The sequence below is a fragment of the Eucalyptus grandis genome, chromosome 6 (genome assembly GCF_016545825.1).
Source record: "Eucalyptus grandis isolate ANBG69807.140 chromosome 6, ASM1654582v1, whole genome shotgun sequence".
NCBI classification, from domain to species: Eukaryota; Viridiplantae; Streptophyta; class Magnoliopsida; order Myrtales; family Myrtaceae; genus Eucalyptus; species Eucalyptus grandis.
The window spans coordinates 30,648,019-30,663,635 of NC_052617.1; the positions used below are offsets into that span (position 1 = coordinate 30,648,019).

Below are 15,617 nucleotides of genomic sequence, written 5' to 3' on the forward strand. Positions count from 1 at the left end.
AGGCTTTAAACTTCATAAACACATCAGCAACTTCAGACTTGGCTCGAAAATAAATCCAACTCATCCTAGTCATATCATCAGAAGGTAATGAAATACCTGCTACCATTGAGAGAAGACTCAAACATAGGTCCACATAGATCTGTGTGGACTAATTGCAACTTCTCACATGCTCTCCAGCCTCCTCTTTTGAAAGGAAATCTGGCTTGCTTGCTAAGAAGACAAGTTCTGCACTGTGGAAATTCCTCCTCTAAACTTGGCAAGTCATCTGCCAAGCTATTTCTCTGCATAAACGACATGCTCTTCCTATGAACATGCCCAAGTCTTTTATGCCATAGCTCTGCATTTTCTTCTTTGCACTTTAAAGCCATTTGTTGCATCTCTTGTGGCTTGAACATGAAACTCTTGTCCCTCATTGGGATTATTAGCACTTTTTTGCTACCTGCATTATTAATAAGAAATTCCTTCCCTTCGAACTTCACTTTATAGCCCTTCTCAACTAATTGACCAACACTTAACAGATTCTGGTCAATGTTTGGCACAAAAAGAACATCACCGATCAGCTTCACCTCCGATTTCCTTCAATAGCCACTGCACCCTCCCTTACACTTCGATATACTGTCCGTTGCCAATTCTGACTCTGGACTTGACTGACCTGTCTAAACTCCTAAACAGCTTCGAATTGCCAGTCATATGATTAGTACAACCACTATCCACCAGCCATGCATCATTCCCAATAGAAGATTTAGAAAAAGAAGCTACAAACAAGTGCTCTTCCTCGCCATTCACCGCTACTCGTGCTTTTCCCCGCTTGCTGATAATTTTTTTCTTTGCAGATGGCTTCCATGTGACCCAACTTGTGACATCTTCTGCATCTAGCATCAGGCTTTCTCCAACATCTCAAAAACCGATGATTAGTTCCACCACAGTATTGACAAGGCTTTTTGTTCATCTTCCATTTGCTAGACCCACCAGAATTCCCTTCTTTTGCTACAAACTTGGAGTCACCAGCATTTTCTCTGGACTGAATCCTTTTCTTCCCTTTGCCTCCATCATTTGACTTCACTTTAGCTTGTAGTGCACCCTCTACAAACTCTTCTCTTCTCATCAGTCTTCTGTGCTCTTGTGCCTGCAGAGCATTTAACAATTCTGCAAGCTTTATATCAGGTAAGTCTCTTGTATTTTCCAGAGATGCTATGGTGGCTTCGAAATTCTCTGGAAGAGACACCAGGATCTTCTAAACAAGCCTTTCATCCTTCAAGTCAGTCCCTAAAACTCTGATTTTTCAGAGTTTTATCAGCTATCCCCACTAGCCTATCAGAGTATTCCTTCACTGACTCAGACTCTTTCATCTACTGTCTCTCAAATTCTCTCAAGAGATTCAGCACCTTCATACCTCTTATCTTCTCATCTCCTTCATATTCTTCCTTCAAGAAGTCCCATATGGCCTTTGCAGAGTCACACTTCATAATTCTGGTAAAGATGGTAGGCGAGACAGCAGCATACAGGCAAGATTTTGCCTTGGCTTTTCTTGTGGTTCTCTTTTATGAAGTTTGATTTGATTCATGGTCGGATTATTTGGAAGTGGAGCAACTTCATAATCATCCTCCACAGCTTCCCATAGATCATGACCCTCCAAAAATGCTGTCATCTTAACAGCCCATGCTTGATAATTCTCTCCAGAAATACTGGAGAAGCCATCGCAGAGAAACCACTCGACCTGTCTCCATCACCCTTTAACTTCTTTACACTTCGATACCTGCTTCACTTCATAGTCCCTCAAGATCATGAATGCTCTGATACCAATGTTGTTACTGATCAAAACAATAAACAAAAAACAAAAAACCAGAAGCTATAGTTTTTTATTGAGGAAGAGAAGCACAGAGAAAACAGAATACAAACTTGCATACGTCAGTTTTCTAAAGAAACTGTCAAGTACAGGACAACTTAAACAAGAACAATAACTGCTTACAAACCACACACACACGTGCAGCATATAACTGCATCTAAACGTGCTAATTCACTTCCTAGAAAATAGCAGAAACACTAAATGCATAACTAAATGAACTTGGCTGTTTTTAATTTTTTTTTAAAAAAAAACAGAGGAAAACAGAGGAAAACATGACAGAAAACAGCAGCTGAACAATTCCAACACTGTTCTCTTTGATGTTCCTTCTCAGGGTTGAATATGAGAAGAGTCAAAATTTGCCCGAATCCGATGCCTATCGACTAGTAATAGTTAAAAGGGATTGTAGTTGTCGGGTTGTCGCTCCATTTGCAAAGCTCATTCTCAAGGACTCTTTCAGTTGCTTGCGGAGCATCCCGATTGTGAATTGTGATTATGAATTGGATAGGATACACTCGTGAATTTTCACCATTTTGTCCTTATTCCGTTGTTTGCTGCATGTAGCTTGACAAATGACTATTTGATGGTGCAACCTTGAAAACGAAGGATAGCTGATATTTGTTGTTTCGACAGTGAGTGCAGAGAAATGGGCGGGGAAGAAGTCGAGGCCATCGTTCCCGAGTCGGTATTGAAGAAGCAGAAGAGAAATGAGGAGTGGGCATTGGCTAAAAAGCAAGAGCTTGAATCCGCCAAACAAAAGAATGCTGAGAACAGGAAATTGATCTACGATAGGGCAAAGCAATATGCCAAGGAGTATGCCGAGCAGGTATAGACATAGACATAGACACTAGTTTTCATAAGGTTGTTGGACAATTCTGTGTTTCCAAACATGGAGCTGACCTTTGGGTGTTGGCTTTCCAGGAAAAGGAGCTAATTCAATTGAAGCGTGAAGCAAAGTTGAGAGGAGGATTTTACGTTGACCCGGAAGCTAAACTTTTGTTTATCATTCGCATCCGTGGGTATGTCTTCTGCGTCTAACAAATATGAATATAACACATTTTTCCCAGAATTTCTTATGCGAGTATCTTTCACTTTCAGTATCAATGCCATGCACCCAAAAACAAGAACGATCTTGCAGTTATTAAGACTAAGACAGGTAATCTTTCCAAGTCTTGAATCACTTATTGAGATCAGTCTTTGCATTGCCGGAGGCATTTGAAGAAGTTATTTCTCCACTGAAAGAGCCTTACGTGAAGGCTCGGTTGTTGTCATGGCTTAATTTGATTTGATGTGGTTCCAGCGGTTTCTTTTTTACTAGAATCTGATTGTCGATTGGTGTTTGCTACTAAGTAATCTGTTTTTAAATGACCTTTCTATTCTTTTGGCTATAAAGTTTATCTCTTATTGTGCGGTGGCTAGAAGCAAAGTGTTTTTAATTAACAAATCTATTTGTTACCTTGTCTTGACTTATTTTTCTTTGTATATAGATCTTCAATGGGGTGTTTCTCAAAGTCAATAAAGCAACCGTGAACATACTTCACAGGGTCGAACCCTATGTGACTTTTGGGTATGTGGTTCTCTTCCATAATTTGGATTAAGATCAATGTCGCCTGTCAGGCCACTGAGTGAATATGCTTGTTTTCATATATCCTAACTTGAAGAACGTGAGGGAACTGATATACAAAAGGGGCTACGGGAAGCTCAACAAGCAGAGAATTGCTTTGACGGACAACTCCATCATTGAACAGGTCCATTTTTGTTCTTATCTCATCTCGTGCCTTATGACGTCTATGCTTCTCCGGACTTATGAGAGACCTGGTTCATTCTTTTCGGTGAGCAGGCCTTGGGTACTTATGGAATTATCTGCGCGGAAGATCTCATCCATGAGATAATGACAGTGGGACCTCATTTTAGGGAAGCAAATAACTTCCTATGGCCCTTTAAGCTCAAGGCACCACTGGGTGGACTCAAGAAGAAAAGGAATCATTATGTTGAAGGTGGAGATGCTGGCAACCGTGAGAACTATATCAACGAATTGATCCGAAGAATGAATTAAGCTTTTTTATACCGTGATCAAATTCAATGTGGAATTTTGAACGTTTGGTTGGTTTTACGTCGTTTTTGAGTTAAGACTGCTCAGTTTTGAAATCAGAGAGTCTCAAGTTTGGAGATCCTATCCTATGACAATTGCGATACATCCTTTGCTTTGCTTTTGGCTGTTACATGTTTTCCTTAGTCCTTAATGGTAAGTTGCAGATGGTTTAGAGGATTAGAACTGGCACACAATATATCGGAGAATTATCGTGCTGAGTACATATTGGATGGTTTTCTTAGCCGCGACAGGATGCTCTTTGGTGGCCTCATCTGTCATCCCCAATTTCACGAATCCCTTAACTGGGTTTATTGACCCTTTTGCAAGCTTGCCACCAATGTGTGCATAAGCATGACCGACTTGTTCTTTGTCCTGATGAGACAGACCAAAGAGTGAGCATTGCAAAGTTCTCATTGCTTGCGCTAACAAATTCACGAAGCCATCTTGTGGTAACCAGATTTTTGGGTACATTCTCTAGCCGTGATGAAGTGTGGGAGAAAAATCTTCAGCTCCTTGCTAGTGCCTGCTGCCTAGTCTTCCGAACCATATGCATATAAACCGCTAATTCCAGAATTTATGCCGTCACGTATAAGCTTTAGTCAATATTAAGTTCAGACTGAGTAGAAATTGTTTTTTCGGTTCTTGGTTTTCTGCAAGAAAATTTCCCCGCGGCTAGCTTTGTTTCTTTTTTAATCTTTTCTTTTCCTGAGTAAAAAGGATGGGGGCGGCAACACTTTTTTGGTGTTACCATAAAAGTTCCATTATGGCGATCGAACATTTGATTGGAGCCCTTGCTATAATGCATGTTGAGTGAGCTTGTCACCACCGCTCCACCAAGTTGCTAGTGTGCTAGTGTGAGTAAAGTCAAAGTGATTTGGGGATTTAAACGAGTGACTTGAGATCCAAATCATTTGATAGTAACCCCTAAATAATTGTTAGCGATCCTCGTCAGTGATAGGATAAGTATAGCTATCACTTGAGTTTTGCTTTCAAAAAATCTCTCAATATATTTTAATTATTTTGGGGCAGTTGTGATTTGGATTTGACATGTATATTTCAATTTTTGGTTTTGTTATAGTTTATAATGACGACCGACAAGCATACTCAAATACATAATAGTGTGACATTTGATTTATTTCAACATGTACTCATGGTTCTTCACTAAAAAGAGCAACGGACTAATTACGAATTGTTGCGCTTAAAACTACACAAAAAAAAAAAAAAAAAATATCTCTGTTTATCCCATCACATACGCATTCGAATTTAGATGGTCAAATGTAGTCAAATAAATTAGAAATGCACAAATAGAGACCCTCTCCAACAAATAATGCATGATTATTCTACAATCCATAACTTAAACATTCCAGAGTTACATATGCATTATGACGGGAATGTGAACAGATTATAGTGACATTAACGAGATAGATTAGCCATAAATTTCCAAATCTAGTAAGAGAGATAAATATGATCACTCACTATGATGATTTCAAAAAAAGATAATGTCTCAACTTTCTTCCTTTTTTCGTGAAGCTTGGACATGAAGCAAAGATGCACGGATGAGAACGAGCTTTAACTTTCCCGTTGCTTTCATGAAGTTTCAACATGATCCAAAAAGCTAAGCATGAGTCATTAAGTTTTAATGTGAACCAAAATTACAAAATAGAAGAAAAGGGAGGATAACTTTTATATTATAGACATTAGAAATTCTTTACACCTTTATCTAATTTCTACCAAAGTGAGATCTTATCTTGTTTTGGATAGCTCCAAACTTAAGACGAGAATGGAGGGGGAAATGTCCAATCAGTCTTAAGTTTATTGCACATATGTTAATTTAAATATAATTTTCTTAATTTTGTCAATTTAGTTTGAGATATATGTACAATATTTCAATATAATCATTTCAACCAATTTTTAAAAGAAATCATCGATATAGCAATGTAATACATAACATAAGGCAAGTAGCGATAACTAAATTGAATTTGTTTCCATACAATAGGCTGATGAAATAATCATATCTTGAATACAAACATAGTATTGCTCTTTTTTACTTCGGCTCTGTTACACTCTTTTTGACCTTTGTCTCTTTGAGTGTTTGTTTTTTGGGTCGATTTTAAGTACAGTTGATTAAAGCTTTCAATGTATTCGTACCTTTACTAAAAAAAAAAAAATAACATAGTATTGCTCTCTAAACAATTTGTCAAATTTTTTCCCCTTTCTCTTTATAATGATTTACTCGTGCTCAAAATATCACAAGAGAGAACAGACATCAATCAAGGAGAATCGCATAACATGAAGTGAGCCAAGAAACTTCAAAAAAGGGCCCAACTTTTCTTATATTTCAGAAAACCCTATAAAGGGGAGGAGAAATCCCAGCCCTCTGATTTCATCAGCTTCACCACCTGCATCCGGCAGCTGCGCAACTCCCCTCTGGTTTCTCTCGTAAGCAACCGTGTTTACCTCTTGCAAAAGAAGCCATCTTGCTCATTCCATTTCCTGTCACTGAGCTGAATGGCTGATCAGTTTGCTACCCTCTTTGGCTGATCAGTTTAGTTAACATACTGGACATGAAGGTGATTCTGGCAATGCGGGTGTGAAGGAGGAGCCTTGCCTTCGATGCATCTAGGGAAGGAAGGCTGTGAAGAAACATGGACGGGTCTCGTGGGGGCGATGATGGGATGGATGGTGGGGATCCGACCCACGATCAGCATCCCATGCAACCCCACTACCGGCATCATCATGGGTTGCGGGCGCAACCGCATTTGAGCAATGGGAATGATAAGAACGATGATCACGATCAGGCGGCGGCGGCGGCGAGGGCGTTGAAGGGAATGTCCCCTCTGACGCCGGGAACGATTCGGACAATCGCGGAGGAGGCGATGATGCGGACCAGCTCACTCTTTCTTTCCAAGGCCAAGTTTATGTTTTTGACTCCGTGTCGCCCCAAAAGGTAGGGACTTGAGCCCATCCCTTGTTCCCTTTTCCTTTTCGGTTAGCCTCTTTTGGTCTGTCATGATGAGGCTCGGTTTTCCATGTTAAAATAGCCTCGTGTAACGTTTTTCGACAGACGATGGTCCTTTGTGACTGCACGTGTTGAGCAAACATAGAGAGGTTGCGGTTGTTTTGCCTCTTGTTCATTCTTTATTTGGTTAAAATTTGAACTTTGAAGTAGCTGCCGTGGTTGACATGAACTCTTTGGATGTCCAAAGCTAAGAACTTGTAGTAAAAGAGAAGTCCGAAACATTCTGGCTAATGCCGTCTTTGACAGCTTGTATTGGAGTTTTTCTGCAGTAGCATAAGCATCCATTTTCATTAAGCTGCCATCTGTTCTATAAATTCTTGATTGAGGTCATGCATTAGTTTCTTTTGCACACTTCAGGTACAAGCAGTGCTGCTGTTACTTGGCGCGAGAGAAGTGACGCCTAATCCACCTGCAATCCCAGTAGCCACCAACCAAAACCAAGTATCAGAACTTGTCCGAAGAATACTTATTTTAGCGGTCTGTCGCCTTTGACATTAATGAAGCATTTTACCAGGATCTTATGGGTACTCCTCAAAGGTCGAATGTCCCACAGAGGCTGGCTTCACTGATTCGATTTCTTGAAAAGAGAAAAGAACGAAATTTTGACAAGAAAATTCGCTATGCAGTCCGTAAATAGGTGGCACTTAGGTATGACACAATTTTTGATAATTTTTTTTATTGTTACTTTCTCTAATCTAACTTTTGGTAGCTGGCCTCAGATTATTTTCACATGCAGAAGTAACAATCCTTCTACCTTTCCTACTGTCTTTTCTGACATGGTCTTAGGATGCAAAGAAATAAGGGTCAGCTTTCATCTTCAAAATCCAACAATGATGAATCTTCTTCAGCTGTGACGACATGGGAATCAAACCAGAGTTGGGGACCTGAGAGTAATGGATCCCCGCATCAAGAGATCCTGTAAGGTACGAGTCTGTAATGTCGTCAGTGTCTGGTGTCTATAATAAAAGATCATGCCTCTCATCCCTAGAAACAGTAACACCCGAGGATAAGAAATTTCACATTGAGTCTGATCTCTGGACATGCATACCATTAGTTTCCTGAAGCATGATAAGGTACTCCATAGAAGATACTCCTCTCATTGGACAACTGAATTAGGATGGGGTTAAGTGGTGAGCTTGCAGCTGTCTTCAGGTATTAGGCTAACCAGAGCTTCTGCTCTTCTCATTGATGAATGGAGCAAGAGTGGACTCAGAAGAAGAAACATAAATGTGAGAGAATTAAAGAAGAAACACAAAAAAAAATTATGTGAAAAACCCTTCAAAATGAAAAAGGAAAAAATCACGGTGTTGCACACGACAATCTTTTTACTATCAATATTAAGTTACAATTACAAGAGAGATTCCCTTATATATAAGAGGAGTTCAGGGCGTACAAAGTTACAGTAGAAATTCATCTATACCCTTTTTACATAATTTTTCTCTATCAGACTCCACGACTTTGTCAATCTCCCACTTAGAGGCTGACAGTCTTTCATAATCTTCTCTCGTCTTTATGACCCAAATTGTTCAAGTGCAGTGGCACCTTTTTATCACTAACCATGGAGGCCAATTAAGACAACACACAACCTCAGTTTCTCCATTAGTGACACCCTTGGTTAATTTATCTATTGGATTCTTTGCACCAAGGATTTTCTTCAATTACAACGTCCTAGCATTTGTCAGCTCAAATATATGATACTTCAATCAAATGTGCTTTGTTCTTGAGTGAAATACCAGATTCTTTGCTAGACAAACAGCACTGATAGTTATTGAAAAGAACACTTCTATCCTTCTCCTTGCTTATCTCTTTCAGAAGATTCTTCGACTAGATCATCTCCTTATTAGCTGTAGATACAACAACATACTCTGTTTTAGTGGTTGAGAGGGGCACACAGTTCCCAAAGTCTAGACATCCAACTTACTGTAGTGCCTCCTAAGCTAAATACATAACTGAGGTGCTCTTGCTATTGTCCATGTCAAAACCAAGATCTGCATTGACAAAGCCTTGTGACGTCACATTGTTTCCATGAAACGTGTAATATCTAAGGTGCCTCTTAGGTATCTTAGTAGTCACTGAGCTTCGCAATACTTAATTCTTGGATTAGCCATGTGTCCACTCACAACTCTCACTAGATGAGCTACTTTTGGTTTGGTACAAACTACACACCACAACATACATCAAACTGTTGACAACTGACAGATAAGACACCTTAGCCATGTAATCTCCGCTCTTGATTTTTCTTTGGTGATTGCTCCTTCGAGAGGTTGAAGTGACTTCTTAAAGGACTTCTTATGGACTTCGTATTCCAAACACTGAGCTTGTCTACCGCTTCCTCAATGTACTTTTCTCGAGACAACTTTAAAATTCCTTATGTTCTATCTCGCATGATCCTCATCCAAAAAATTCGATTTCTACTCCCAAGTCCTCCATGAACTCCTTTGGCAATTGCTAGTTCAGTTTGTTGATCTCTTTCGTGGTAGGTTGTGTAATGAGCATATCATTCACATACAACGTCAAAATAAATGTTTAGTGGACCCATTAACACAAATAAATGTGTCAAATTTCCTGTACCACTTCACTCAAGTTTGCTTCAAATCATACAAACTTTTCTATAACTCACACACATAGTTTCTTTGCCGGGAACTTGAAAACCTTCTAGTCGTACATTGTAGATATCCCCCTCCAAGTCACCATATGCAGTCTACGCATTAAACTATTCTAGATGTAAATTCTCAGCAATTCGAATACTCAATACTAACCTAATAGTGGTCCACTTTACAAAAGGACAGAAAATCTCTGTGTAGTGAATTCCTTTCTTTTGCAAAAACCTTTCAGTACCAATCTTGCTTTGTACCTCTTTCTGCCATCGGGTTCTTCTGGCTCTATACACCCACTTTTCTACAATGCCTTCTTACCATCCAGTGACTAAGTTAGCAATTGTAACATGTTCTTCTTGAGTGAACCCAACTTATTCAACATTGTCAACTTTCACTTAATAGAATTTATATCTTGCATTGCTTCTGAAAAATATTCTGGTTCCCAAGCATCAGTCAAAACCATCACTGGATATGGTTCTGATTATGACCTTATTAATTGCTTCTCCCTCTACCTTGAGTACTAAAGGCAGTGCCCGAAGATTCACCATACTCTTTTCTGTGAATTTTCATACCAAGAATCAAATCTCTCTAAAGCTTCAACCTCTTCTGATTTGACGAACTAATCCCCACAGTCATAGTGTGCTTCAGCTGAAGTAGAGGAGATAATGGAATCGAAGCTTTTACCTCATCATTGAATTTGATTTCCATTGAACTCAATTAAGTCGTGATCACATTAGATTTGTTGATGTGTAATGTCACAGAAGCACCTCCATCAATCTTTAGATTGAAGAGACAATGCATCAGATATACCTTGTTTAAGGCAGCTTCTTGTACATGTTGCAAATTGCTCGTCAATTCAGCTGTCGTCTTCTCATTGGCAATGTTGAAGGCAATGTCCGACGCCAGCATGAGACAATTACGCCTAGGACTTGCTGATCTAACAATTCCCAGTCTTCTTGCTTCATCAATTCTAGTTTTACTCTCAATGGAGACTAATGGAGGTTCTTCTAATACACCAGAGTCCTCACCGTTGAGTTGATCAATCTTCACCGTCCATTCGTCCATCTTCATTGCTTCTGCTATTCTGTTGAACCAGAGCTCTAACTACCATCTATTAAGAACGAGAAATGTAAAAGAGAAGAAATCAGAGAAGAAAACACACAAATTTTTACATTGAAAACTCTTCAAAATCAGATATACCATTTTTACAATACTTCCCTCTATCAGACTCCACAACTCCATCATCACTAAATTGCCTTAAACTCACACTTCATAATGGGAGATAGTCTCTTTGTTGCTGTTATGTCAGAGCCATTATTTGAATGTTGTATTGGCTGTTTAATCGTCATAATCTCCATTAATACTATAGAACCAACAAATATTGATGTGTCAGATTCTAACCAGCCTTTGGTAAGCTAAACATAATGATACTTACGTTAGAAAGTTACTCAAGTTAGTGCAACCTGTGTATACTTATGACAAGTGATCTAGAAAAGTTTGACTGTTGCGAAGAATTTTACATGCATAATTTAACAGAGTTATGCTGACTATTCCGCAATTTGAATTGACCTGTTCATGATAATTAATGGTGGATTATCTCATAACTTTCTCAAAGTGGGAGCAAATTCTTTCTCTAGGATTTAATCTAGGGACATGGGAGAAGGGAGGCGTATGTGCAGTCCCTTCTGATTCTTGAAGCACTACCTTATCCGAACAACGGTAGCCTGTTAGCTCTTCATGTCTATATGTTTTCATGATAGCTTAATTGCTGCCATCAGGTAACATACATTGCATAAGTTGAGCCTTGCATTGCATTTAGTTTTTGATAAATCTAATGCTTGTCTGAAAATCTGTGCAGATGTCATCACTGTGGGATTAGTGAGAAATCTACTCCTATGATGCAACGTGGCCCTGAAGGACCAAGGACCCTTTGCAATGCATGCGGATTGATGTGGGCAAACAAGGTGAATGCTAGAGTCTAGTTGTGATGTGGTTTTGAGTTTGTTCAAATCATATTTTTCCTGTTCTAATTCTCAAGATACAATGTAAAAAATGACTATGGCACAAATACCATGTTAGGAAATATTTTACTGCTATAAGATTTAGTATGTTATAGCTGATCCTGTTTAGAAAATTAGGTGATCTACTTGATTTTGTTTATTTGCCACATTGGTGAAGCAAAGATGACTGATGCTGTTTGTGGTAATGGTATTCTTTTGAGACTTTACCATTGGCTAGGGTAGACACTAGACACTATGATATTGTTTGGGAGGTGTTGGTGCAGTAAAAGTGATGCCTTAGATTCGTATATTTTATATTAGTATCCGCATGTTCACTTGCAATTACTTGACTAAGTTTTTGCTTTTTTAACGAGAAGAAATGTCTTGACTTGTCTCTATGGCTTTTCAGTCTAAAAGATTTTGAAAGGCATATGCTTACTGCAGAAATTTCTTAATGATCTTTAGGGAACTTTAAGGGATCTTTCGAAGGCAGCCCACCCAGGTGGACAAGTTTCTTCCTTAAACAGGAATGAGGTGGGCAACCAGTTGCTGCTTCTGCTAAATTATCCGAGTCCTTTAGAGTTGTTGTTTTTCTACTTGGGGATTGTGTTCACTTGTTAAATCTCCTCTCTATGTTGATAGATGCAGAGCGCAAATCTGGGGGCTGATTAAGTGGTCCTTAGAATCACCGAAAATGCTAGTGATTCATCATAACTACAGTCCTTGGCCCAACCAGCAAAAAGATAACGATGGTAGACAATTTGAGGGAGCACACTCGGAGGTTTATAAGGGCGCGCATGAAAAAATTTCTGTTTTTCGATTTCTCTGTTTCTCTGTTCCCTAGAACAGGTTTGGAACAGAAATGCATTTGGTAACGCAATTTGATTTCTCTATTTCTGAAACAGATTTCTATTCCAGAAATAGAGAAATTGAAGAAATCAGAAGCTGAAATTTTTAACTTGTCAGTTTCTGAAATAGAAATCAAAAACTAAAATCAAACCATATAAAAGAACCTTGTGCTTTCTTACTAACTTAATTCACTCATAACCACAACTTTACAAATTATTGCTAATTTTCTTTTTCTTATTTTGCTCGTGTTTTTTTTTTGTATTTTTTTTTGCATTTTTTTTTATAACTTCCTCTTTAGGATGAAAGGCAATCGAATGGGTCCTCAATTTTCAAAAACGACCAAAGTTCTTAAATGCTTACTTAAAAACAATGGGGCTCTTTTCTCTTAGAAAAGGCACACGCATGGCCAGTTGAAGAAAAAATTCTTACGTAATAGATGAATAAAAAAACGTGCCTAGAAATTTAACCTTATTTTTTTACGGATTCAAAATTCTTGCAAAATCAAAATAATTAGATTGTTACACAATCTTGAATTTTAATTTGAAGGCAAGAGATTCAAGAGAATCTCTCTTTGCTATGCAAGGGCCATTAATGGTTTATTGAGCAACAATAAAAAAAAAATTAGGGATGAGCAACTGGACTAATTCAATTCAAGAGTCAAAATAAACCGACCTTCCTCCGATTAGTTCCTAACCGTAAACGTTACTTTAAGGTAGAATTCTCATATATTCATTTACACCATTAATTTTATTTTATTGATAATCTTATATAATACTAGTTTTTAATAAAATGACAAGGCTGTATAGACGCCATTGATGGCACCCATATTCATGCTTCTACAGTATTTATCTGAACCTACGTAGGATGAGCTTACAAACGATACATTGACCGAGGAGGGAAATCAAATAAATACGCTTAGGAAAACAATTGCTAATAAAATGGCAAGGGATAATAATATGCCGAAAATTCTATGAAATTGTATTTTCAATTTTTGTAATATATTAGTATTATTTTGATTATTATTTTGTATTTAAGGATTTCTTATGTTGTTTTAATATTATTTCGACTATTATTTTGTATTTGAGGAATTCATACGTTGTTATCTAATCAATTTCTATTCCTAGAAATAGAAATTTTGTTCTGTTATCAAACGGATTTCTGTTTTAAAAATATAAATTTTGAATCGTTATCAAACGAGTTTCTTTGCTCAGAAACTTGTCTGGGGAATAGAAATTAAGAAATTGATTTCTGGTCAAAAATCAATTTCTGTTTCAGAAATTTTGTCATGCGCAGCCTAAGAGACTTCCTTTCTGATGGTGACATACTCAATTTACTGCGTAGGATATGTCCTTTCTGGCTTTCCAGATGGATACAGGTCTTGGGAAATTTCGCCATACGCTGGCCAAGCAACTGCTGGGTTTTGGGATGGTTTTCCTGTTGTTAGGTTTCAGAGGAACTGCAATTTTCCCTCGTTTTGTAAATCTTGACCTAAACTGTGTATAAATAAGCGAGATGGTTCTTCGCAGTCTTATCTAGAGTTTTATTACTCGAAAGTGCTCTTTTGTGTTGAATGGCTGAACAATAATGTTAATCACTTCCCGATCCTACGCATTTACTTATAATTCTTGATCTCTCGTTCTTTTTTATTGTATATATTCCGAAACCAGCTGGATGAATAGTTTCTATCTGACTGTTTTATTTTTGTAGTTATCTCTAGTGTGGAAATGTTTGGATTTGATCCTTGGAACTTCAATTTCATAGGTCAAGTTTTACTACTGAGAATATTTATATAATGCTTGCAATTGACCCTGTCAGTTTGTTCTCAATTGAACAGAGAAGCAAGAAATGAAGGACAGCCTAAGAATATTTAGAAGCCAAAGCAACGGCATCAGACTTTTGTTAGAAGATCAACTTTCTTTTTTTGATTTTTTTGCAGCCATTATGAAGGGCTACTTGACACCAAAATAATTCAAGTCTTGACTCAAACCACGTAGTTATCTCGAATTCGAATGGGCATTATCATTTTTAAATCTAAGAAGCGAATATTAGTCCTAAGTGCGAGACCAAACATGGTTTCGACCAAACATGATTTGATTACCCATGTCTCCAATATTCAGATGGGCTTGTGTTTCAGAGAGGCTAACAAAGTTGCTGATTTGATCGCTACGACTCAGATAATTTGTCTCCCACGAAATTGGCTCTCTAGCCCACCAAAGCTTTATGGGTGTTGCACTGTTCTGTAATGAAGCTTCTTCAATGGGCTCTTTTGCTATTTCGAATAAAGTTTTATTCCGACCAAAAGAAACGAACAGATGTGAATATCAGTCCTTAAACATGGGATGGAACTCCATTGCTGATGGATTTCATATGGCCAGAGAGGGTAAGGCCAATTTGAAACGGATTGACGTATTCCAGACTCTTCACGTGCCTCGGACATCATCAGTATTAACTGATATGATCAGGTGGGTCACATTTCCTGGCTCATCTCCTGTTCAGAACATCCCCGGTTCGGCCCAAGACCCAGGACTCGCCGCAACAGTAAATCGGACTCAATCGATCCCCCACCACGACAAAGTCGGCTTGAAAAAGAAGCGATCAGAGCTAGGCCCAGAAAAGAGGGAGAGGGACCAACTTGGAGCTGCAAAATCCACAGATGCGCTCCTCAAATCATGCCAGGCCTCTTCCAATTTTCCTCTCGCCAAAAAAAAAAAAAAAAAAAGGGAAATTGAGAAACTCTACTTTATGGGGGGTATCGTCAGATCTTTCTCATGAGCGCATTATAAATTCTGTCTCTGTCCCCGTTTCCCTTGTCTACACCTGCCCCAATATCTAGGGGTGAGCGGTTCCCGGTTCCTTACAGGTTCCGCTTGGAACCTGGAACCTACCCTCGGGTACAGGTTCCTCATTTTTTGGAACCGGGAACCTACCCGTCGAGAATCGAGAACCCGGAACCTACCCCATCACAGTTCCGGGGTCCTGGTTCCAGTTCCAACAGTTCTTTTTCTAAAAATCTTTAGTTAAAAAAAAATGAAAATGAATGCAGCAATAATACACAAACTGTCATTCATCGAAGATAATATAACATAAACAGCAAACAGCATTTTAGAAGTAATAAACAAACTGTTTTTACACTCATAAACAAACTGTTTTTACACAAAAGAGCTCAATCACCTCGGTGTCAGCTTCTTGCTGCACATTTTTATCCTGGTATGCTTCA

The 15,617-nt window shown here is 38.5% G+C and overlaps 1 protein-coding gene and 1 pseudogene across 1 annotated transcript; both read left to right on the plus strand.

Moving 5' to 3' along the window:
• Window positions 1-2,479: 2,479 nt before the first annotated feature.
• On the plus strand, window positions 2,480-4,115 carry LOC104428816 (60S ribosomal protein L7-2). The gene is made up of 6 exons (XM_010041754.3): window positions 2,480-2,669; window positions 2,765-2,862; window positions 2,942-2,999; window positions 3,331-3,410; window positions 3,489-3,591; window positions 3,684-4,115. Exons 1-6 carry the CDS (start codon window positions 2,490-2,492, stop codon window positions 3,897-3,899), a joined length of 735 nt encoding a protein of 244 aa, XP_010040056.1. The 5' UTR covers window positions 2,480-2,489; the 3' UTR covers window positions 3,900-4,115.
• A 2,161-nt stretch (window positions 4,116-6,276) lies between these two features.
• LOC104428815 lies at window positions 6,277-12,371 on the plus strand (annotated as a pseudogene).
• The last annotated feature ends 3,246 nt before the right edge of the window (window positions 12,372-15,617 follow it).

Coding starts and splice junctions, on each gene's coding strand:
- LOC104428816 (XM_010041754.3), top strand. CDS start 2,490: ATGGGCGGGGAAGAAGTCGAGGCCATCGTTCCCGAGTCGGTATTGAAG. Junction 2,863..2,941: donor TTTATCATTCGCATCCGTGG/GTATGTCTTCTG, acceptor TTTCACTTTCAG/TATCAATGCCATGCACCCAA. Junction 3,000..3,330: donor AGTTATTAAGACTAAGACAG/GTAATCTTTCCA, acceptor CTTTGTATATAG/ATCTTCAATGGGGTGTTTCT.